Raw genomic sequence first — 26548 nt, forward strand, 5'->3', positions numbered from 1 at the left:
GCATAACCATTGTTTGTGAACCTTGAAGAAACTAAGGGAAATGATACTCTCATAATTACCAAATAGTTTATTAAAAAATTTACACAATCCATTTCGGCAGCCCACATCATCAAACAGAGAATACTAGGTAAGTTACTGAAATAGGAATGTTTAACAATAACCTACAAAAAAATTCACTAGCACAAGAGGTCTCAAATATTAATTTGGACGTTCTAAGCTGGTAACATTTTTTTAGAAACCCTATGAATACCTTTTAAGTTGCATGAAGAGGAAATATAAACGCTCCCCTACAATCATGGCTAAAATAAATTCGCGAATCCCTTTAACAGCTGGTTAGCTGTAATTAGCTATAAAGGATCAAAAAATAAAACATTCAATAAGATTAAAATAAACTCACAAATCCCTTTTCTAGCTATTAAGCTATACAGGATCAAAAAATAAAATTTTCCATTATGTATTCAACATGAATGTTTTACAACCACAGGGTAACATAAATTTGGGTATGCCATGTACTGTACATAGAACTTTTCGTCAATTACGGCACAAGAGAACTTCCTTAGTAAGTTGAGCGGAACTGCAGCCAAAGAATTAACTGTAGCTGTCAATATCCAGTAAAAGGTAATATTCTATTCTTGTAACAACTCTCCATTTAATTTTACTTACAATGTTGAAGAAATTTCAAGACCTAGCTGATGATGAACAGATTAAAATATTTTTAACTAAATTCAAGAACAGCTTTGTGCTACCTTCTAATTTTACATGGCAACTCTAGGTTTTTCCAGCCAAAAAGGGTCAAAATTATTTACCGTAACTTAGATATTTGATACAAATATCCAAGTTAAAACATCATAATACATCTAGTGTACCCGTGCCATCAAAAATGACAGCAAAATATTTACATAGATATGCAGTTTAAAATTAAGGAAACACATATTAATACCTTACTCTAAGATGAATATCAAACAGATAGAATAAGAGGGTGTAATTTGAATTTCTAGTTATATAAATACATCTCCCCTATATAATAGGGCAAGTTTCTGGCTAATAATAAATATATTTTTCTTTCCTGTCACACTGAGTGGCATTACCAGACACTTAAATACTTAGTCCGTCAGGTAGGGAGGTGTACCACTGAGAGGCACACACTGAAACCACAACAGACGTAGTTGGGGTAGTCGATGGGAAGGGTTGAATCTGTGTCTACACAAGCGTGTGCACATCATTTATCCGTCATTTTTGACAGGGCGCGTACACTAGTTAGATATTAAAACACAGGAATTCATAATTTTCATGAATAACATCCACTAAGTCTTTATCTAACCTAAGGAGCCAATACCGCTACAGTTGTATGTCGTAGATGTTTTGCAAAAGTTCATGGATCAACTTCGGCATTACAATTGTCAGAGCAGTTTATGAAACTAATTAACTAACATGTTTTCTCTGCAATTGATCAGGTACAGTGGGCATAACTGTTAATTCCTTTGTAGGACTTTAAAACTAATTTTCTGTGAACACTGAAATAAGTTTCTGACCGAAAAAGTTTTGTTCAATCTAGTAGTTCTTTAAGCACGACACTTCTTGTAAAATCAGTGTTGTCCATCACTACACCTTATGATTCATTGTTGCTCACCAAAATCTTGAGATTATTTCTATCCCTTGACCTACTTGGGTGCTGCCCAGGACTGAAGACGGGTTGGCAAATACAATCCTACTTATTGAATTTAAGCGACTGTATCTTATCTGATATAGTACTGTATTAATGTTTGCAACAACTTCCCAGATATTCAAGTGAACGGAATCGTAGCTTTTGTACACATATTTCAATATGTACTTCACTAAAGAACAAATTCCCACATGAGTGACAACCAATTTACAACAGATATTTATTGTAAGGTACTACAAAACTATTGTCGTATGCATGAATACCATTTTGCAATATTGCACCATGACGTCGCCTATACCTGGACTGCAACTAATATTCACAATAGTTTCTTTAAGTAGTTGTTTATTAAACATTTTTATCCAAACATAGAGCATTGGGATTAAACTCTCCAACAAGGTCCACGGATCATGCATGTTATGACTTTCAAAAAGCAAAGGCGCGGTCTCAGAATCAGTTATTTCTTCACACACCACTTTGTTTATCAATGCAGGCTCAGAAAGTTTGAAATCGGGATGCAAAATCACGGAGAGCATAAAAGGCAGTCTTCGTTTCAGAAATTCAACAGAGTAACAGTAACTGGAAACTCTCTACAATATGTTTCTTTGTAATATCATTGAAAGTTTTTTCAATTTTAGATTGAACATGCTAGCCCTAGCCAATAATCAGGCACTCTAGCAGTACCAACTAAACTTGGCAGAGTCCCTCGGGCAAAATGGAATGGCAAGAAGAAAACCCCACGTTTCTTTTTTATGTTGGCTACTTCCCAAAATTGGAAATAGTGCCATGATAGATCAGATGTATTTTGTCTAGGATTTAAATTATAGTATCTGTAATTTCAAATCAGTTACCATTGCAGGTCATTGTAAGAAAAATGTCAGGGAGACCATGTTTAGCCAATGGCCATTGCATCTATGTACCATTTCTGCATATTTCTAGATCCTTGAAAAAATGAAGGCAAAATAACTGATGTCCCATCTGTACTGCATTATTTCCAACATTATTTAAATGATCTGTTAACCCATGGTATAATTCAGCTCTCTAGCTTTTGCTACAAAGATTTCATGAAATATAGATTGTTGGCTTCAACTTGCAGGTAAGAGGCAACACCCCAAATGCTGGAAAAGTTTACCACTATGAATAATTGGATTGAGATCATTATTTAATAGCGGAGAAAACCTTTGTGTAGAAACGTGGGAACATTTCGTCATCACTCATGTCTATTTTCATTATTACCAACCATTTGTAGAAGGCATCCTGGTTCTCCGAATAGAACATATGATATAGGGTCAAGGCTAGAACTCAAGACAGAGATTGATGAATTAAGCCTCAACATTTATGGGTAGACCTTAGTCTCTGTGAAATGGAGGTTCTCAATTTCTGAACACTATACCACACTCATTTATAGATGGCAAGTTGTATCCTCAATTTGCATTGCGATCTATCAAATGTCAGATTTACAACAGGAGTCTGCCGCTCTTCATTACGAGCGCATCTTTTTCTTCTAATTCCACTTCCTGCAAAGTTTTGTAAGATGTAGTGAAGACATTGTTGTCCCTAATGATTCTGTCCAAGTACTCCAGCACTTAATGTAAGCACGTTTCCTCGGCCTCGGTACTATCTACAAAATATAATTGAGCAAACTGCCTCCACTGGGATGCATGTGTAAAGTTCTATGGTATATTTGTCCATGCAATCTGAAGTCATAGGTCCCATGTCTATTGTGATCAACATTTCCAACATCCATGGAAGCAAATTTCAGTGCAGAATTATAAGTTTTGTTCAAAATTTCTGTAATGTGGGAGCCAAGGGTTAGACACTGTTGATCTTAAAAACTGAGAGATTTCTCTTGTAAGAGGAGTTAACAATTTGTCTTTATGGCAGGAGTTATCAAATTTCCTATTTGACAGTCGACAGTCTCTCAGAAACAAAGTGCTTTGCTAAACAAAACTGACATTTTGTCCCCACAGTTATGCCTTTGCGCATGTTCTATATACGTTAGATTATTCACTGTTGAACATTTTATTCATATGCGACACTCTCAATTTGTCTGCAGTGTATTGCCTTCTGTTGTTTCATTATTGGTTTCATGATGCTCCTCCTCATGGATCAACTATTCTCCAAGCAGCAGATTGTTCTTTTTCATTTCAGTGTCTTTATGATGCCATTTCTTGTAGCTCTGCTCTTCTCGCTGCTGCTGCTTCAAGTTTCATTCTGTAGTCTCTCGGATGTGCTTTCTAGCAGATCAGCTATTCTCCAAGCAGCAAGTTGTTCTGTTTCATTTCGAAGTCTTTGTGATGCCCTTGCTCGTAGATCTGCTCTTCTCGCTGCCGCTTCTTCCTCAGTTTCATTTTGTATCCTCCTTGATGCTCTTTCTCGCATGTCAGCTCTTCTCTTAGCGGCAGCTTCTTCAGTTTCATTTCGAAGTCTTTGTGATGCCCTTGCTCGTAGATCTGCTCTCCTCGCTGTTGCTTGTTCCTCAGTTTCATTTTGTATAATCTGGATTCTCCTCTGTCGCATTCTTTCTCTTCGAAGAGTGGCTTGTTCCTCAGTTTCATTTAAGAGTCTCAGAGCAGTTCTTATTCTTGATTGAAATCTCCTAGCTTCCTGTATGTCAAGAGGTTGATTTCGGTACCACTGTCTGTCATACTCTCTCCTAGCTTCAATCTGTTCCTGACTCAAGCTAGCTCTTCTTCTACGTTGACGTTCTCTTGCTAACCGTCTTTTTTTTTCTGCAGCAGTCTCCATTTCCCCGCTTGTAGATATTCTGAAATAAAATATATGTTCCTTCCACTCTATCTCCAAGGCGAGGAAACAAAAGTATGAAGGAGGAGAAGTGAAGCAGTTGTACTTGGAAACTACAATCTCCGACCCACCTAGGTTGTGATCAGTTATGGACGACAAGCAACTCCAACTATCATGGAGTGACACACACTTGAACACCTTATGAATTATTCCAGATTTTACTTAAGGTGTTTTTTTTTTATTTTTCTGCTCATGATACACAGCAGTTATGGTATCATTATATAAACAATACTGGTTGAATTCTACGACCTGTGTACTGTATTATCAAAACGAGGACAAATTGTCAAAACTGGCAGATTGTAGTTAGGAAAGGGTAGAATCTGTGTGTATATATAGAGCTACAAAATTACAATCTGCAGCAGCGAGGTGTGTGTGCGTATCACATACATGCTGTATATCCCCATCATTTCCCACTTGTCACTCTTATAGCCTGTTTTCATATTCTTTCTCTTCCCCCTATACAGAGTGAATAAGAGAGAAAGAAACATGACAGAATGGCATGTCTACAAAGCACAAACCTTTCCAGCAGACGTTTAAACCCAAACAGGCTAAGTACTGCTCCTACGCACTTCTGTGACGCCGCTTCAGCTTGTCATTTCCACAAACACACACAGATTCCACCATTCCCATCCCCTCCTCTTTTCTTAACTATAACTCTGCGATTTGTGAGATTGCGGTTTCCGAAGTGTACCTCTCAGGGTACCTCCTCTCACCAGGGTATGACTATTACTCTCCCCCCTACCAGAGGCACAGGGAATACAAGTAGTCATACATCTGGCAATGTTGGAGAGTGTGACAGGAAAGAAATATATACAGTATATATTTACATATATAGCCAGACATAGCTTTATTATATATGGGATAGCAGACCTTTTTTAACCCTTGGCAGACTTTTGTTTAACCCTTACCATATTTTCAATTTTACTACCTTAATGATCAAATATATGTCAAACTGACGGAAATTTAATCGCTCGAGCCTCCAAAAAATTAACTCACAAAACCAAGGAAGATATAAATTGACCATACCTTTCACAACATGGCTATAAATTTAGCTGTCAGGACTGTCACAATACCATTTTACAGCAGCAAGCATTATTTTGTACTTTTGAACAATGTAAAAACTCGTGGAATCATGTAGTCTAAGGCAGACTTTAAATCAGAAATTAAATAAAATTTAAACTTTGGTGAAAAGCAAAATAAGAATTTCGCACTTGTATATATATGTATGTATATATATATATATATGAATATGGATAATAATTTACAAAATAAGCACTTGTGTACATGAGGCACCATATTTCATGTTCAAAATAGGAATAGGTTGCCTAACAAATTAAAATATTCTACATAGGGTATCTATCTGATGGTCTAAACGGTAAATTTCCAGCCATAGTTGTTGGTGGTATCATACCTAATGGGTTAAAGAGATTTTGCAAAGCTGGTGGAAGAGAGTAAGGATTTGAGCCCAGACCAACTGATGCGACAGCTGCAGCAGCAGCAGCGGCAACTGCTGAAGAAGACTGTGAAGTAAAACTTGGCGAAGTTGCTAGTGGGTCTTGAGCAGGAGAAGGATTTGGTGTTGGAGTAAGAAAACTTGGGGAGGTTGAAGAACCTGATGGAATGGCTGATACTGATGATGGGGAGGTAGTGATTGGTATAATGGAAGTGTGAGGGATTGGGCTACTATTATTACTGTTGCTACTAACGGGTGGAGTACTTCTTGGTGTAACTGTAACTAGAGGCCGTATTTCACTAGATGTCGTTGGGGGAAAAGTAGGTGAAGCTGAAGATGGGGTGGATACTACAGGTGTAACTGTGAAACCTGGGACTGATGGTAAAGGAGAAGGTCCAGGGTTTGGTCTCCTTGGGGGTGGTGATGGTGAAGATGCTGGGCTATCCAGGCATATAACCTGAGGACTTACTGACCCAGATGATGGAGGAGAAAAAGTTGTTCCACTGCCAGTGCCACCACCTGCAGGTGTGAGTAGACCACTTGTTCCACTTGAAGAGCCTAAATAATGGAAGAGAGTAAGGTTAGGAAATAACAGATATATATTCATATTTTTTGCATTATTTCTGCATAAAATAGGATCTTCCACAGACTGAATCCTGGTATTTAACTTCATAATTACCTACTCTTTTATGATTAACTACTGTAATTATTGTTAGCTGTAACACCATGCACTTGAAAATAGCAGTCATGCAAAAGAAGCTATGAAAAATCAAATCTTTAGTTAAAACTATGTAGACCATGAACATGCACTAAAATCTTTTAAATAAGAGAAATAATTAAATACAGTCCTGTATTCATCTATGCTTTATAAAAAAGGAGAGAACTAATTAGATCCCACAGTACAAGATATATGTATACTGAAATATCATGCTTCTGGCTTCATACTGGACAAAATATTAGCAAGTGAACACTGAGTTGAGTTGGTAACACAGGGAAAAAAGATTAAAATTTGTTTATGTAAAAAAATATGAATAAAATCAAAATGCCAAACCAAACAACCCTACACACAAACATTTCCAGTTGGTACAGTTTTACAGTACAGTTTATACAAATCATGTAATAGCTTCCAAACCAGAAATCTTAAGCCAGTAATATGTTAACTATATTGATATCACACAAACTGCAAATATAAGTTATTGCAAGCCAAAATTAAAGCTGCTGTGTCTGGCTCTGATTTAACACCAAAATGGTGTGAATTATACCCTGTACTTGACAGTATCTAATGCATGTATTTTAAAATGAGCAATTACTTCCCTGATTTCACCTGTAATCTTTAGGATGCAATATATTATTGTAAACAAACAAGTGTAAAAGGATAGCAGCTATATTTTTCTGGCATTTTTATTTTAGGGAAATGGAAGGGAATTAACGCTTCAAACAATATCTTCACATTGTCCCTACACCTTGAGATTTCAAGCACTTATAGAGATGGCACAGCTCAGTCAATATTAAAAATACAGTGCCACACCCTAAGAAAGATTAAAGGAGAGAAGAAACTAATGCACAATGAAGGTCTGTAAGTTTTTGAAATATATAAAAACTATTATTTTAGCTATTGACTGAGCTTGTTACCCTGATGGAAAAACCTACACACGAGGACTATTGGGGAAAGGGTGGAATTCCTCTGCTTGTATAAGAAGACCCAGCTGGTGGCACAATACACCACACATGCTGAATATACCAATTGGGTGTATGTACAGTATGGGAACACCATTATCACCATACTGTAATGTACAAGGTACTTACTAGAGAGGGATTTCCTAAAGACGAGTCGTTTGCCAGGGTCAACCTCCCCTACGCACCAAGAATCGTTTGACTTAGTGGTGCCCTCTGTAAGCGCAACAAAAAGTGTGTTGGTAATTGTATGGGTTCTTGTACACAAACTTCTTTTACTACAGAAAAGTAAACGTCTAGACCAGCAACACCCTGTATAAATTTATGTTAAGAAAATGGAAATTGTTGCCTTTGACGAAAACTATAGCTTTTCTAAAGGGTAATGTAAGATAAACATAAGTGATTAGTAGGTTAAAATAATTATTAGTAACTAATAGAGGCAAGACAGTCAAACAATACCATACAGGTCTCATTACCAATGCATTAAACAAAACCACAACAACAGACTACCTTTACTCAGCCATCTAACTTTTCTTCTTGGCAGCTAATCAATATGAAACGAGTTTGACAAAATTAAAGATACTGTAGTTGGATTGCTTGTACTGTATTACATTTTAAGTACTAAACTAGAGATATCTTGACAGATGTACATCTGTTGAGCTCTCGCGAGTTAACAGTACACAAACCTCATTTCTAGAAAATTCCTCTCAATATCAAAGCCTTATATAAACCTATTAGAACAGAGAACACATGCTAACAACACCTATAAATGCAACTGATGAAAAAACACCAATTTATCAATGTAACTATTCCTGTGAACAAAATTAGAACTGAAATTCTTGCAGCTTTTTCACTAAGTACAACACCAACAAATCACCATAATTAATGTGCTGTACCGCTAGTTATGTTGGATTACTGAACCCATGTCCTCATTAATCCTACTGTGCACATAAATCATTCATACAAAACACCTGATCACTGTTAGGAGATAATGTACTGTGTTGTTCATCCATACTTTTAAGACCATGTATGAAACTACAACCAAAGCCAAATATCAATAATGTAATTAATGTCTTTCCATTGCATTTACATTAATTTTATAAACTCCACAGACCCTCACAGGGCAATAACTTTAAAATATAATTAATTGCAAATTTCACTCATTTTTATTATCACAATCTGATAAGGTAAGGACAGTCCTAAAACTATTCAAATGTCAACAAGACACTTTTTTTTTCTTTAACTTGGCTATTATAATAAACAAACAGAGAAGGTTGATATCACCAACTGCCAAAAAATAGCTTGATAATTTAAACGTTTAAATAATGAGCCCCTTTGCTGATGTAATTGTGAAACCACTGAAAGTAATTACTGTAAAAAAGACATTGGACACCAGGGAATGACATTCACTTTCATAACACTAGGACAATGTTCTTTCAATTCATTAATAATCCAGTGCTCAGTTGATTATCCAAATTAATTTACATGGGGTTCAAGATGGAAAAGTCAGATATTTTCACTTTCAATTTTTTAAGTGCCGGAAAAATATGATGCCAATGAGATTTCTGATTTGGATTCTCATTACAATAATGTGTTCAAAAATGCTACTACAATTTTTTTACAGGGAAAGTAATTTTACATAAACCTGACATTTATCATACTGTCCTTCCTCATTTGTGTTATCTGATCCCTTTTCACTTACCTAATCAAATTGAAATTCATTTCCCCCAAATTAGTTTTCATGAGATCCCTTCTTAAAGTATTTTTTGCAACAATAAATTTATAACTTTATTGGTTAACCTCATACAGCACTGAAATTTCCTTCTATGGCATTGAAAAATATCTGCTAGCCATGGATAATTAATAATTACCAAAACCAATACTGTATACAGATAATCTCCTTGTCCATATAAGAAGTTTAAAAAACAAGCTGAACACTTAATTTAGCAAAACTTAATTCCAACTCTCTGAAATCAGTATGGGCTAATTCTGAAGTTATAAACTAGTACTGTACAACCCTACAGCACATACTACTTTTCACTGACCCTGACAATGCTCTTAAACTTATGTTTTCAACAATTTTAAACTTTACATGAATTTAGTAACCTGATACACCTCAGAAATTACATATTATTGAAATTTATGTTCAATATGTCATCAAACACAAAGTACTCAAAACTTAACAAAACTATCAAAACATGATACATATAAATTAAGAGATGGTAAAATACTGTAAAGGAATTTTAATGAATTCAAGTATTACTTTTATACATAACTCATTCAATACTGATACTAAACACTTTTAACAGGAAATCTAAAGAAACAAGTGCATTATTCAAAATTCTTTAGATCCCAGGCTTTCATATATCAGTGAAAGAATATTTGCTCCCATTATGACACATTGTTTGGAAATCAGCTGTGAACTCATATTAAGGGAAGCAACCACTAAAATAGGCCTACTTCAGTATTTAATTCTTATAGAGTACGGTACTACTATCTTCGTCAACCTTATACTGTATTACTATCTTTGTCAAACATTCAAATGGAACTACAGTGCTCGAAACTATTATAACCTTGCAAGTAAAGTTTCCATATAAAAGAATGTTGCCGAATTAAAAATGAAGTAATAAAAAAAGGGAAAGATTAAATTGCAAAAAGTAATATCCCTATAATAATTAACAAACTTTAAAATAGATTAGCAAATTGCTACCTGTTTGTAGAGCTGCTGTATTATCTGAATAGTTCTCTGCGACAACCTTACAACCCAAAAAGTTTAAGTAATCACTTGGCAGTATTCAAGATATTAGGGCACATACAGCACTGTACATCAAAGACATTAATATTTGTACATATATTTCATTTATCTTTTAACCATTCCTACAAAATTTCAATGAAAACATCAAACATAAGCTAAAATTTCCTTAAGATTTTGATCCATAAAAGTATAGTTTTCCAAACATCTCACAATATTTCAAGTGGTCAACTTGAGGGTATGAAATACTATTGGAATCGCATGGTTGGATAACTGTCATCATAGCAACTTGCTCCAGGAAGGCCTTGCTTCTTGCTAAGCAGTAAAAGAGCTGTGCAGCTAAGTAGTCACACTGCAAAATCTTACATTTTGCAATTTTGTTTTATCTATTATGTTGGGTTAAACTGTAAAATATCATGTATGAAAATAAAATGATAAAAAAAGGAAGGGTGATGATAACATTGAGATGAAAAAGAAAATATCAAGAAGCATGATCAAGGTATGCCTGTGGGAACCATCATAAAAATGTACTTTAACGAAATAATTGCAGCGTACAGTATTCTATATAACGTTGAAAGCTTTCTTTTTATATGGATCAATGAGAAGTAGATGGCAGGAGATGCAATAACCAAGAACTATGTGAAAAGGCAAAATTTTTGTATGGTGACCTTTTGAGAAACGAGCAGGGTACATTAGTAATCAAGAACAGGAACATTCAGCATGAGCCATGGCTGGTTTGAAAACTTGCAGAAAATAACTGTCAAGGCAGCAGAGCCCTTTGTGTCCAAATTTTCAAAGTTCATGGATTCCGAGTCTTAAATGCCACGACAAGTTTTTAAGAGCAACGAGACTGGTCTCTTTTGGGAGAAAATGTCCTGGAAGAACTTCATTACTGAAGAAGAGAAGACAATTTCTGGTCACATGCAGATGAAAGACCATCTTCCCCTACTGTTCTGTGCTAATGCCAGCAGGGATTGCTAAATCAAACCTCTCCTAATGTATCACTTGGAGAAACCACAAGCCATTAAAAAGGACATGGTGCAGAAGCAGCAATTTAATGTTATATGGAGGTCAAACAAAAAGGCTTGGGTGCCCACATTTAGTTTGTGAAAGTCATTGAGGTTTTGGGTCCTGAGGTAAAAAAGTATATACCACATTCAAGAACCTCCTACTCCAAGCTTTGTTGCTTATGGACAGTGCTCCTTCCCATCCTCCAGCCATTGAAGACTACCCAATGAAGGAATTCATATTCATCGAAATAAAGTTCCTGCCGCCAACCACCATTTCGATTCTCCAACTCATGGATTAGCAAGTAATCTCCAACTTCAAAAACTGTAAACAGCCGTTTCAGCAATGTTTCAAGGTCACCAAAATGACCAAGCTCATTCTTCGAGAATTTTAAAAAGAACATTTCTATACTGTCATCTGCCTTCAAACCATTGATAAAGCCTGAGAAGGGGTTATCAAGAGGACCCTCACTTCTGCATGGCAGAAACTTAGGCTAAAACGCTTTGCAGGAGGCAGATGATGAAATTATGTCCTTGAGCAAGGCAATCGGGTTGGAGGTAGACAGGGAAGACATTTGTGATTTGAGTAGAACGTAGCCAGCACCTGTAGACTGAGGAGCTGTTGGAGTTTTAGAAGCAGTAGCAACTAGTAGTAGTGAAGGATATTTCATCTAAGGAGAAAGAAGGACAGAGTTCACAAATCTCTTGCTTCAAGTGAATTAAAGGGATTTTGACAAAAAAAAAAAATCTATCACAGATGATTTTCAGTATTAGTGGTGCTCTGCTCTAGTTCTAGCGAGCCTGAACTAGAGGGTCTCCCTTGAACACACTGAGCCTGAGCATTGCACATTGATACATAAGCTCTGCAGCAGGGAAGACAATATTTCTTTGGTATTTACAACATATTGGATTCCATGTCTTAGCCTTTCACACCAAAGTTCTTGGAAACCACACAGCACATTAACTGAAAAATAGGCGAGTATCCCAAAAAATTTAAATGATTTAATTTGTGGTTGTGAACATTGTTCAAAAGAGGGAACTCCTGATATTTTACTCTAAGTTTTAGTAAAGGGAGGGAGATCCTCCCTCTAAGTAGTAAAACCACCTCCCCCTCTCCTGCATACAAGCCACAGCTTGCCTCAAAGGCAATATGCAAGTTAAATTGTCAATATTTCTTTTTTTCATTCATTTCTAATGTTAGAGGTTATAATTCTTTTCTAGTAATGTTACATACCTTTCAATATGAGTGCATGCATATTTATTATTGTGTGGAATGCAGAGTGAATTCCCTTAATTTCTTCTAGAAAATTTTTTATGGTTTATGAGCATTTTGCGTTGGGAGCTTAATCTCAGAACAAATTAAACTATTATACCCAGGTACTATTGTACAGTTTTTAGGTATATTGATATTAATAATATTGCTGAGAAGACTGTTTCAGCTTTGAACAGGAAATATTTTGTATCGGGTGGTAAAAATGTCAAATGTTGACACTGCAGTTATAAGGAAGCTAATGCAAGTTGCCTATTAAAAGACAACCTCGTAAAATTCCTATAAAAGGGCTGCTTTCTGATATGGTCTAAATTATAAAATCCTTAGACAGAAAAAGGGAAACCACTAAAAATAATCTTGTCAAGACATTATTCATCTTGCTTATGACTCATCTGGTAATGGAGCCTGGAGGTAATTTAAGGATGAGTAGCAACTGGGTAATGGAGGTACATTATGAAATAAATGCTGAAAGGTTTGGCAAGACAGAAAGAAGAAAGATGGCAGGTACAATGGTATATTTACGGGCCCAGGGGCACTGAAAGTAATGCCTACTGAACACCACAAGAGGTACATTGATGGCACTAACCCCTACAGAACAAACTTGTCAAGGGGATGATGAGCCAAGAGCTAGATATTGATACAAAAAAAAGAGTAAGCTAAAAAAATTGAAACGTCTGGTACAAATACAGTACTATTATAACTATAACTTAGCTGAATGTATGCACATTAAAACAATCCCTAAACAAAATGCAATTCACGTATCACTCCCTCTATCAAGATTTATAAATACATATCTATATTGCAGACATTTTTTACATTACGGGATTCTGAGTAAATTTCACATTTTTCATAATATAATTATAGTTTAATGAAAGATTTAAAAGAAAATCAGAAAATGGCTAAGTCAAGTAAATTTTGGAAATAAAAAATGCCTGAAATTACATATAAATATCAGGCTATATATCAGTTTAGTGAGATCGGTGTCACTGTAAGGACATGAGTCATAGTATGAAAATGAAAATCTCCACCACATTTAGTAGATTTGAGAACAAAGCCCTTAGAAGAATATTGGGAGTTAAATGACAGGACAGGATTAGAAATGAAACTATTAAGAGAGATTATACAAGTGCCATATGTGATTGAGATCATGGTGAGAAGCAGATGAAGATGGTTTAGGTATCCTCTTCACACTCCCTGAAGAGATCAGTTCACCAAACATCTAACATGGCTCCACAAGGTACTATTAGAGTTGGAAAACCCAGCCTAAAAGGCTAAGGACTATGAAGCATGAAATTGGAGATGATGAATGGAAGAGTATTGAATTAAAAGCTCAGATAGAGACAACTGGCGAAATCTAATCGAGGCCCATTGCGTTAATAGACATAGGTGGTGATGAATCCTTTTTGGGGCATAAAGTTTAATAAAGTAAATTACAGAATTACTGTATATACTCAAGTAAAACTTTCAATCTCGCCTACTTTATTGTGCGAGACCCAAGATTTTCCCCATAAAATTTATTTTATCATGTATCTTGTGTATCATAGGCGGCACCCGCTCCCCCCCCCCCCTTTATTTTTAAATCAAATTATAAAATAACTTTTCTCCTTGTAAGGTAAAACAAAAATGATGGCTCTAGTAATAATTGTACATTAGTAAAAGAAAAAAAAAAATCCTTTCGGTAGTTTGCCTTAATCAGCTGATTTGGAAAATGTAGACGGTAGTTTCAATCATCTTAACACAAAGAAAAAATCATATTCCCTAATTTTATTCAATGATACGATAACCTTATGTGAATACTACAATCATTATTATTGGATAAAGTTAAGTGAAACTTCATTACTAAAATCCTATTATTCTAAATACAATTTTACCTGAAGACCACAGTAAATGGACATATAGTTTAATAGTTTCAGTAATGTACATTTAAGGAAGTGTCAACAGCAAACGTAAGTTTTAGCATAAAAAGTGTTTAAAAAGTATATAACAGGCTAGCGATATTCTTGTCTTTGTGATTTTTTGGGGGGCAACTTGAAGCTCCTGGCCTATTTAGTTGTTATGCATCTTTCATACAACATAAAAATTATAAACATACACGAGTAAACAAAGAAACAGGAAGCAAATATTTGTTTACGACTACCATATCGAATACTGTATAAGAAAACTGATAATCTATTCCTTGTGAAATCATAGATACATGGGATATTAAAATAATTTTTTCCATGAATTTGTGGGAGGAAGAAATTAATACATACCCAGGTCATAAAATGGTTGTGAAGTCATCTTGTAGACTTACGCAAATAAACAAAAATGACTGAGCTATAAAAAAAAATTTTAATTGAAAGTTAATTGCAACAAGAAATATAGATGTTCTCTTAGCCAAAAATGCCATGATCCGAATTTCCAAAATTCCAACCAACGGTATATATTTTTGTTTTAGAGTAACCGTTTATATCAAACCAAGCTTTGTGAGATAACCATAATGAATATCAGATGAGTATAGGAATAATAAATATTGTAGAAATCCTATTATACATACAACCAGATATATATATATATATATATATATATATATATATATATATATATATATATATATATATATATATATATATATATATATATATATATATATATATATTATATAGTTAAATGTATAATAGGATTTTTATATATATATATATAGATATATATATATAGATATATATATATATATATATATATATATATATATATATATATATATATATATATATATATATATATATATATATATATATATATATATATATATCCCCGCTCAGTGGATGACCCTTATCCCCTCTCTGCGGATTACCCTTATTCCTGCTCAGTGGTTGACGCTTATCCCGCCCAGCAGATGACCATTATCCCCGCTCAGCTCCTGACCCTTACTTCCACTCAGTGGATGACCCTTATCGCCACTCAGAGGCCACTCGTGGTATCCACGTGGCCCGTCCCACTCTTCCACCGGTGGAGTGGTGAGGACCTATAGGGTTCCAGAACTGCCAACCCTGCTGGGGAGCATGACTGCTCCCGCATTCTAGTACAATATAGAGTAAAGGATTTGAGATTGGGAGTATGTTTTGGAATAGAAGGATGGAAGTGACAGGAAGTGTCTGGGATTGAAGGGGGAAGAGCAAGAGGGTGTGGCTTTATTGCTCAGTGAATGGATGACAGGTAAAGTAGTGGAATGGAGGGCAGTATCACCTGGGTTAATGTGGGTAAGGAATGTTGGGCATTTGTTAGTGCATATGGGGCAGGTTGTGAGGTGAAGTACAGGTTATGATAAAAGTAAAAAAGAGAGGAATGAATTAACTAGGCGGTTAGAAGGAATTATGTAGATGCGATGGGTAAATACCAGAGTAGCTGCTGGAGAGGTAGAAAGTGTCATTGGGAAGTATAGTATACCAGCTGAAAAAGTGGTGAGAGACTGGTAGCTGTGTGTTGACAAGAGCTGGTAACAAGTCATACTTTTTTTCAAAAATTAAGATGATAACAATTATAAATGGGATGGGTAAGAGTAACAAATGGAAGAGTGGTAGAAAAGCCATTTATGGATTATGTGTTGATAACAAGAAGGATGTTTGTAATATTAAAATGTGCACTAGTTCAGGGGTATGGCTAACGGTATGTCTGATAATTTTTTTTTGGTTAAAGGAAAATTAGTTGTACCATAAAAAGTGGAAAAATAGAGTGGGGATGTAAAAGGGAGGTAGTGAAGGTTAAGGAGTTGAAAAAAAAACAGACATAAAAGCACCTAAAACCTACCAATCTTGATAAGGAAACCAGGCTTCACCTAGTTAATGCTTTGCAAAATCCAGCTTTGTATGCCATTGAGCTGCTGCTAAGTCTATTTCCAAAGAAGATTCTTACAGTAGTAGTGAAAGGTAGCTGCACTTCCTAAATAATGAACCGTAACCTTCAAGTCTTTTTATATGACTTGAATAAATCTTTCTGTAAGCCTCTGTGACTAAACTTTTCACAAGAAATGGCAGGATTTTTGGAAAGACTATTAAAAATCCTAACCTCACTAAAACATATGAACTTTCCTCTAATCTGTCTGTACCCAAGGTCACAATGTAAACCTAGGCCATGGTCTGTTTTCTTGTAATACTGTAATACCCCATTTTTTTTTTCAAATCTGACTTAGAATACATGCAGACTGGTTTACAAACATGAAAATTCAAGTCGATATATGAGCATTGATTCGGTCTGCAAGCAAAAGTTTCCATTGGTATTCACATTTTTGTGGAAAAGTACTAACAAGACTAGCATACATTGCCAACAGTTGTGCAGTATCCATATACCACCAATGCAGTGTTCACAGGATTTTTACACCAATTTGTTTTGCCTTTGCTCGCATCCCCCTTGCTCACACTTCTTTCACTCTCTCCATAGTACTCATAACAGCATCAACTAACATTATCTTTCAAACATCTTTGGCAGTGTTCTTTTATATAAGTTCTGGCTGCATGATTATAGAATAGTGATTGCTATTGTTCATATCAGGTTACCAATAAAAATAGTATGATAGAGCATCTCAACAATAGCCTCAAAGATGATCAAGAAATGAGAACTGTATTCTGAATTAGGAATCTTGTCTATTTTTTTCTGTCATTCTTTATATAACAAAGATTCTTTTCACAAACTTCCTACCCAGGGTGAGAAGAGGGGGAAATATTGATTGCTAGACTTGGATTAGATGATTGTCTATTTTTTTGAAAATTCATGTTTGATATTCTACTTTTATTATATTAGAACATACAGTATTTAGGGCCAAGCAAATGTTGGCAAAAGTAATTTTGTGGATGGGATATAATCACTTGGACCACAACTATAAATTTCAATTTTATATTTAGATTGATATGAAATTTTCCTTGACAAATGGCCACTATGGAACTCAGTCAAACTATATATAATGGGTTTGCCTGTATCCTGGTCAGCCTATTGACTGATTCTCCTCAAGTTTCCCTCATAACGCTTATTGTCCTTTACCATCATGGGGCTTTCAAAATTTTCCACAAGGTCCAACATTTTCCCATAAGATTTTCCATTTGTCTCTTGTATCATGTCATCATCCTCCAGTCCACATTTCTAATCTTAATTCATTATATTTCTAAGTACTGTACAGTACTAGGTCTTCTGTTCCATATTTCCTTTGTATTGAATTATTCTTTATCAACTTTCATACTTTAAATACAGTACTGTATTCTGCTTTAAAAACTAGTTCAAGTTAGCTTCCCTATTCGAAAAATTCTTTTTACACAGTGCAATGTTGAAATTCTTATTCATTCCCCCCCAAATATTCCTCTTTGTCCATGGCACCTGCAGCTTGATTTTGTACTTCTACCCATACCAGTCCAGTACATGCTTATCCTCTGTCATATGTACATTTTCATCTGCCAAAGTCTTTGCAAAGAGTACACGGGGTAAATTATGCTATACTGTAGGTATGCTATGAGGTTTCAAGTCAGTTGGAATGGGAAATAGAGATGGAAATGAACTGGGGGTTAGGTAACAAAAAACTAATGAATAAGGAAATCCATGAATAATTGTTTCACTCTTAATGACACTCCCAGTCTCCCATTGCCTTATACAACTAGAAAAAACTGTATCTTAGCACCCAGAGAAAAGATAATAGTAAAGTATTCATTATATAAGACCAAATACAGTAAAGCATTCATAGGTAAATAATACCAAATTGAAAAAACAAAGCCAATATTACACAAGGGCTTGAGAAAATTCACTTATAAGAAAACACAGAATCAATCTGAAATTACTCTCCTCTCTTACATAACTGAACATGTGCTGTATTTTGTCCTTTATTTGGTGTTATATAACTGAATAAATATACATAAATACTATTTTATGGAACTCGGGACCCTTCCGACAAATAATCAACTTCTTCCGAATAGCAAACCCACTAAAGTCAGGGTCTGACTGTATGCATAATGAACTATTTTCTGAACCACGTCCGTTATTTTCCATGAAAGAAAATTTACCAACGCTGGTCATTTGCAATGATTCTGCTCTTAAAACACTACTTAGTTGAATGATTGCATGTTCGAGAGAGCTCTCACAAAATCGTCATAAGAATAGTTTCATATCAGTAACATGAATACATAATTAACATTCTCCCATATTTGATATGATGGTACTGTATTGACTCTGATCAATTAATGAAAATTCAAGTTTATTTTCCCTTTCCCTTCCCTTTTATTCCGCAATTATAACCCTGTTGAGTGTATGTGAATCATGTATTTAGACCCTGCACTGCAGGGATTGGAAAGAGAAAAAAAAAAAAAAAATTAATTAATAATAATATATTAAACCAATAAACAGCAATACATTCTCACTCTTCAAAATCAAAATTCAATAATCTTCTCGAGTTTCCAAACCTTACCAAATGATCATGGGATCATTTAGCAAAGTGTCAAAACTCCATCATCTAAACAACACTAAGAAAATCTAAAAAAAAATAACTTTATACTTTTAACTGATCATATAAAATCTATATAAATACAGCATCGTTTCCTGCCCAAGTTTTCCGTGTATTCTTTGCACTAAAACAATGAGCAAAACAAGTTACGCAAGGTTTTTCCATATTTTCTTCTTCAACACTTTACCTTTAAATCCTGCTTCTTACAATGACTGATATATGAAGACGTTTTCCCCAACCTGTTGATCGTCGAATACGATCTGCCTTCTGCTCGAGACTGAGGGGCTTCCTCTTCCTGCTGGGTCCAAGGGTGCCAGACCAGGAATTGGGAAAAATATTGCATTTGTGGGCCATGGTAAAACTCAAGTAGATATAAAGTACAAATAATGCAACACAGAAATTAAGAGTACATTATACTGGCCAGATTGAATCAATAATTTAGCATCACTGAAATGCTCAAATGGAAAACCTGTCCATCATAATTCTTGCTTGGGTGTGTTCTAATTTGGAAACCATTTATTAAATACATTAATTTTTTTAATTAATTTTTTTGGTTTATTACAAAGTGCAAAGGCTTGGACATATAAATTACCAAGACTTAAGAACAGAGATGAACATATGATGTACACAGTGTATTAAAAAAAAAGTGTGCATGTGTACAAACACAAGCAACAAATACCTGCTTTTTCATGCACACATCCAAACGAGATGGTATATTCGATAAAATAATCAGTTATCAAATCATGATTTTCAACGTATTTGAAACTAGAACAAACGGCTCCACCACTATAGTACTTAAATATACAGAGACAAAATTTTGTCAACATAAGAACGAAAACAGACTCATTGTGAAAACTTGTAATTTCTTTTTATGAGTAGTCAATTCTATACCAGCAAGAATAAAAACTCAATTTGAATTATTTTCTAAAAATAAATTCATATCTATTATGATTACGTAACATTTAAAACACGAAGTCCTATTCAATTTCCACCTTTATGGTGATTTTGTTAGTAAAATTGAATGTATGGGTCACAAAATTATCTTTGATAAATTTCTTAACTTTTTGACTTAAGAACAGAAATCATAAAAGAAATGTGCATATACACTATACTGTAGTCCATTCCTTTTAGCGAGTCATATTTGCACAAACTCGCAGCGGTGCCCTTTTAGCTTGGAAAAGTTTCCTGATCGCTGATTGGTTGGACAAGATAATTCTAACCAATCAGCGACCAGGAAACTTTTCCGAGCTAAAAGGGCACCGTTGTGAGTCGGTGCAAATATGACTCGCTAAAAGAAATGGACTATAGAATATGACAAATTTTTACATGAGAACCCATGAATACATTTTAAACCACCGATCATAAGTCACTCCGTATCACATCCTTTATGAAGTAATTCAAAATGAATAAAAACCTCCATTCTTGAGATGAATCCCTAGAAAGGCAGTGCAAAAACAAAATAAAGCCTATCGAAATTGATATTACAGTATAAAAACATGAGAGCAGCAGCAAGGAACTAATGAAAAATACAATTACCGAACTCGGCTTCAGCACTGATTTACAGTACTTTGTATTACAACTAATTGCTTTGTCGATTTCAACACTTTACTGTTTATGCAGTTCTTTGATCCTTAATGTATGATGAGCTAAAGTTTGGTGCTCTGTTATAAGTTGGTAGTATGGCTTTAAAGTATACATTATTTACACTTTTTAACCTGGTACCATGTCTCTTCTCATTATTCATAGTCATAACCAAAGGCAATTAATTAATCTTCTAGCTTCGAAATTGCAATATATCTGCTTGTTTCTCATGTGATATCTTATAAGCACATTTCAACAATGAATTTCTCTACTTAGACACAAATATCATTCCCTTAGCAAGTACCCAAGTCTCGCTTTATATTGAGTATGTCTCACTTTATGCTGGGTAGGTGACCTAGGCCACTAAATTATATCACTTGAATTTGGCAGAACAGGATTAAAAACGAGACTATTAAAGATTACTAAAGCGCCAAATGTGGATGAGATCAGGATAAGGGTTAGATGGAGATGGTTTGGGCATGCTCTTCGCACTCCCCAAGAGAGATCATTTCATCAAATGTTCGGCTGGGTTCTACAAGGCACTAGAAGAGTTGGAAGACCCAGGCCTACATGGCTGAGGACTGTGAAGTGCAAAGTAGGAGATAATGAATGGAGAGGTATTGAATTTCAAGCTCAAGATAGAGATGACTGGCGAAATCTAACCGAGGCCCTTTACGTCAATAGGCGTACGAGGAGATAGATGATGATGATGATGATGAATTTTCTATGGTTAACCAGATAAGTTTGTCTTAGCGTTGACATTTCAATTTCACTTGATATTGTCACAGATATATTTTTCCATTATCACCATTATGATAGATTTATATTCCAAAATATCATGACAATGGACAGTTAGTATTCGCAGTTCAGACAACAAAGATAGTGATTTCATAGTATTTCTAGGCATTCCTACAATTATTACCAGTGAGAGCAGTCGACAAAAGATAACAATACCACCCAAGAGTAACTACCCTTTATCATTGAATATCTGATATGGGCAGAAAATAGTATTAGTACTATTTGTCGTAGAGGTAAAGAAGAACATTAACAACCCCAAAAGCAAGGGATCACAGACATTACTACTATTACTATTATTATTATTATTAGCCAAGCTAGGTGCTATAAGCCTAACAGCTCCATTAGAGAAAATAGCCCAGTGAGGAATAGAATTATGGAAGCAGATAGTAAAGTGAGCCCAAGTATACCAATCAACGAATGCTCCTCTTTGAAGGCTGAGGTTTTTAGTATATTAGTTAATGTGGGGCATAGCACTAGGTTTTTTTTATTAGAACATGAATGGTAGAGCCAAGGGACAGGACAATGTCCAAGTCACCGACCATCCTGTAAATAGATATGATCAGTGCTACGATCAGAAAGGGCTGGGCAATAGCTGCTGATGACTTTGCAAGTAGACCTAGAGGCTATCCCAAAACATCCCTTCCCTAGCTCAACAAGACGGCCAGGTTGCAGAATCTACTAGAAACTATCAAGCTTGGGTCGGAGTTACAAGACTGGGACTTTCTCAGTTGGCTACTACAACCACTAGTTGACCTTTTTTCCAAAACCTTTAACTGAGCTTCCAGTCTATTGTTCTGTTTAGTCATACACAAAGGCTTGGAAGAAACATGCAATGCTAAAACAATGGAATGACTTTGTGTACATATTTCCTCCCTTAAAGTTGCTCAGGTAGGGAGCAGTAAAGCTTTATGAATCATGGATTACCAAAAATATATTGATATTCCTTGTGGTTACAGCTACAAGATCTTGTAATTCCCGTTTAGCGCACACCCCACCAAAAATGGATCAATTTCTTAAAGTGGCAAGTGGATTTTTAAACTAATGCTATCATCCATGGTTCTGAATTTTTCCCTGGTTTCAAAAGTTATCATGTCCAGCAATTAAGCATTCAAAGCATCATCTCTCCGTGACATGAGTTCACAGGGATTTAAAATATTTGATCGGCCAATTTGATCAATTAGTTTCTCAGAGGTCTTTACGGCCTCATAGTTGAAACCTTGCTTCGTTAATCACATTCTCTTAACACCGCAATCCACCTTGCTTGTTACAGAGGTGCCAAATTCCATGGATTTTCAGGGAATGCAACTTTTACAACACAAAATTGGTCTTGTATCGGCTTCTCCCTTACACCAAAATACCTTGCCAAAACTTGTGTCATTCTTAGGTGGCATAAAACTAGTTGTTGTGATTCTCACACTTACCAGTGATCTCTAGCTTGAAAGACCTCTTTTTTTTGTCCACTAACTGTGATTAAACTCTGCTTTAGGACGGAGGATTTCAGACCTAAGAAATCTTGACTTTCTAAGTAACAGTAAAACACAAAAGCAGATTTTGAAGAATATAATTTCTTCTAGGCTACCACAATGTACTCCAGTCCTAGTAGATTTATCAGAAGTCAAAGAGCACAAACATTACATCAAAATTATTTCTTCTTCACTTACATTGAAGATTAAAAAAAAGTATTTAAGGCATAATGTTATATTAGACAAAGAAAATTGAATTTTGAATGAAAGTATTACTGGGGAAATGAAGTACAGTACAGGGGAATAAAAAAAATTTAAGATTGCTGGAAAATCCAAGAACCATAAACATCTTAAAGGAAGGACTCCCCACGACCACCACTCGGGGTTTGCCACTTGGATGCATCTCTAAAATTGGTCCTAAACGGAATAGAAAACCGATTCCTGCGTCATTTCAGATTTTTTTTTTTTTTTTTTTTTTTTTTTTTTTTTTTTTTTTTTTTTGTGGACAGTGGATTTAATTATAATAACACAATTGTATTACAAGGTGATTTTGAAGGCCAATAGATCAAATAGCATAACTGAACTGAAAAATAGCCTAAAATGGCCTCAGTGTGGGATAAAACTGATTTCAGCATCTATTCAGGGATTATAGGATCTGATAAGTTCAATAGCTTCATCACCAATGACTGTAAAGGTTATATCCAAGATTAAAAGGTAAACTTTCTAAGGTCAAGTAGCAAAATTTTGCTTAATATTTGAATAAATATTGCCTGTATGTAAGGTACAGGAGTGATTTCAGCAACTATTTATGGGCTAAATTAACTTTATAATAAAATAAAAGGGATCAATGAAAAGGACATTACTACCAATACGAGTATTTTATCAAATAACATGTAAAACTCACCAAAAGGGTTATATGAATAACAAGTATATACTTAATTTGACATCTTTACTTGTCTCCTCAAAAAAACTAGTTGCTTCTCTTTGTCACTATTATTGTGGAAATGTTTTTAAGAAAATAGTAGATACTGTAGATGCTTTCTACACATTTCTTCAGCAATATAGTCATTAATATTGTATCAAAATATGTCCTGTCTTTACTGCATGTACAGTATAAATAAAGTAAAGAATCTACATACAGTAGTAATTCTTATTAGCAGTCATTACCTACCTAGGACTGCCTTCCCTCGCTTTGTGGAATTCCGCAATAGTAGACGATATACTCTCTCAAAATGCATTTTTCTGACTTGTGAATATTTAAATAAGAAATGTAATTATACTTTAAATGTAAAATACACTAAAGCAGTGCATATACTGTGCTATAACAATAATAATAATAATAATAATAATAAATATTAATAATAATAATAATAAAAATAATAAAGTTCAGTATATTAGAATATTATACTTGCTATATTATATCCCCACCTCTCTCTCGCATGTGTGTTTCATTCTGCAAAACACTGGAAAAAACTATCTTCCTGTATATTGTATATTGCTCCAGCAACAACATTAAACTGACTCATATGATAATAAAAACAGTAAAAACACGATGGAACTGTCTCAAATGATAAGAACAGTAAAACAGCATTGAAAATGCAAAAATATACACAAATGCCTGCGAACTATTTGGAGTTAAATTACAGGTTAGATTACACCCATACTGTATAAAGATACTGCCAATGAAAATTAATAAAACAGGCTCTACATAAATACACTATATGTTTATATAAAATTTGATATGTAAAATGAATCATTAATAATAACTGCTATGAAAATACTCTTGGTCACTCTCGAGTAATTTATTTAAATTTGGAAAATAACGTAATTAGAATTTATACAAAATTTCTGATAAATTGCATATTATAAAATGCCTTTTTTTTAAAAATAAATCTCATTAAAAGATATCAAAACATAAAATGAAATACACCCTTCTCAATATATATATATATATATATATATATATATATATATATATATATATATATATATATATATATATATATATATATATATATATATATATATACATACAGTGGTACCTCTACATACGAATTTAATCCGTTCCACAGCCGACTTCGGATGTAGAAAATGTTCGGATGCCGAAACGAATTTTCCCATAAGAATACATTAAAATAGGATTAATCCGTGGTTGAGCCCAAAAACCTATGATAACTCCTTAATAAATTACTACACATAATTACACATGACAATATGCACACTAAATTAGATAATAGACATGTAAAAAAGAATAATTATTAAAAAATGATAAATAAGAAACGGGTTTTTAGCGTCACTTTACCTTAGAAACTCCAGCGCAGGTGTTGTTGGTCTTGCTACGCAGAGAGGAGACGGACGGGTGGCGAGGAGGTAGAGAGGTTGACTACCATAAACGTACACTACCGTAACTCATTCTAACTTACACTAAGTGAAATTTAACCTAACTTGGCTTATTTTTTTTTTTTTCCATATTTTATATTCTTTTTTACATTTTCTTTTTTTTCTTTTTGATGATTAATTTTAATCACTTTCACTCTTTCCACTTAAAACTGATTGAATTTTTTTCTCTTCACTCTTTGCCATTTTCTTTGAACCACTTCCATCCTCTTCATCACGAGTTCGCTTTGTAGTTTTTTTTAAAGAAGCTATCGATAGAAAGTTGCTTGGTACAGCTTTTCAGAATGTTTCGAAAATAAATTAGGGAAACATCATCAAACTGCGCAACTACACGACAAACCTGCAATTTCTTTAGATGGTATTTGTCGATGAAGTCGACGACGTCTTGATATTTTCCTAACACCTCTTTTATTTGGGCCAAACCTAACACATGTTCTACCTCCTCGATCCCTTCCTTGTCATCACTCATGTGCTCAGACATAGCATGGAGTTCCTTGAGCTACTCTGTAGTAAGTTCGTTGTGATGTTCTTTTGCAAGTTCACTCAATAATTCCTTGCTTTACTTCTAAAGAAAGCATTTCTTATTCCTTTTCTCACCACTACCACTTGTGAAACTAAGCCTTTTAGGACCCATGATTTACGTAAAATACCGTAAAAGGATGAACGTAAAAATTCACGATTAAAACACAGTTAATAGCAGAACGCACAGGGCACAACCACACGAAGTCGACGAGAACAGAGGAATGTCCCAAGCCACGCTAATTGAGGGTCCCTCCGAGGTAGAAATGCTGCCTTCTATCGGTGGAAATAAAAAATACATCCGGAGCTATGAGTACCACCTACGCGTACGGGTATTGTTTACTTCAGGTGTTGAAAAAAAATTCGGGTGTAAAGTAGGAACGTGTTCGAATTGTACTTCGCGTGTCGAAAAATTCGGATACAACCGCTACGACGAAATTGCTTACTTCGTGTGTCGAAATAAAATTCGGGTGTAGTCGAAAATTTGCTCGAATTTTACTTCGGATGTTGGAAAATTCGGATGTAGATACGTTCGTATGTAGAGGTTCCACTGTATACATGTATATGTATATGTATATGTATATATATATGTATATATATATGTATATGTATATATATATATATATATATATATATATATATATATATATATATACATATATATATACATATATATATATACATATATATACATATATATATATATATATAT

At 34.6% G+C, this 26548-nt stretch overlaps 2 protein-coding genes across 7 annotated transcripts in view; both read right to left on the reverse strand.

The window, feature by feature from the left end:
- Nucleotides 1–54: 54 nt before the first annotated feature.
- Nucleotides 55–26548, reverse strand: part of Su(var)2-10 (E3 SUMO-protein ligase Su(var)2-10) — a 97090-nt gene continuing 70596 nt past the window's right edge. For 5 of the 6 annotated variants that reach the window (XM_068364607.1, XM_068364605.1, XM_068364606.1 and 2 more), the window contains 2 exons: nucleotides 7725–7808; nucleotides 55–6476 (listed from right to left, as the gene is read on the reverse strand). In XM_068364607.1, coding sequence (XP_068220708.1) covers nucleotides 5809–6476; nucleotides 7725–7808 — 752 coding nt within the window. In that variant the 3' untranslated portion in view covers nucleotides 55–5808. The remainder of the gene's footprint in view (nucleotides 6477–7724; nucleotides 7809–26548) is intronic. The other variant, XM_068364608.1, reaches the window with a different exon arrangement.
- Nucleotides 3863–4408, reverse strand: LOC137632412 (uncharacterized protein C05D11.13-like). The gene has a single exon (XM_068364345.1). It carries the CDS (start codon nucleotides 4406–4408, stop codon nucleotides 3863–3865), a length of 546 nt encoding a protein of 181 aa, XP_068220446.1.

The sequence above is a fragment of the Palaemon carinicauda genome, chromosome 41 (genome assembly GCF_036898095.1).
Source record: "Palaemon carinicauda isolate YSFRI2023 chromosome 41, ASM3689809v2, whole genome shotgun sequence".
NCBI classification, from domain to species: Eukaryota; Metazoa; Arthropoda; class Malacostraca; order Decapoda; family Palaemonidae; genus Palaemon; species Palaemon carinicauda.

What these genes read in the sequence shown, in the direction of transcription:
- LOC137632412 (XM_068364345.1), bottom strand. Translation starts at nt 4,408, where the DNA reads ATGGAGACTGCTGCAGAAAAAAAAAGACGGTTAGCAAGAGAACGTCAA.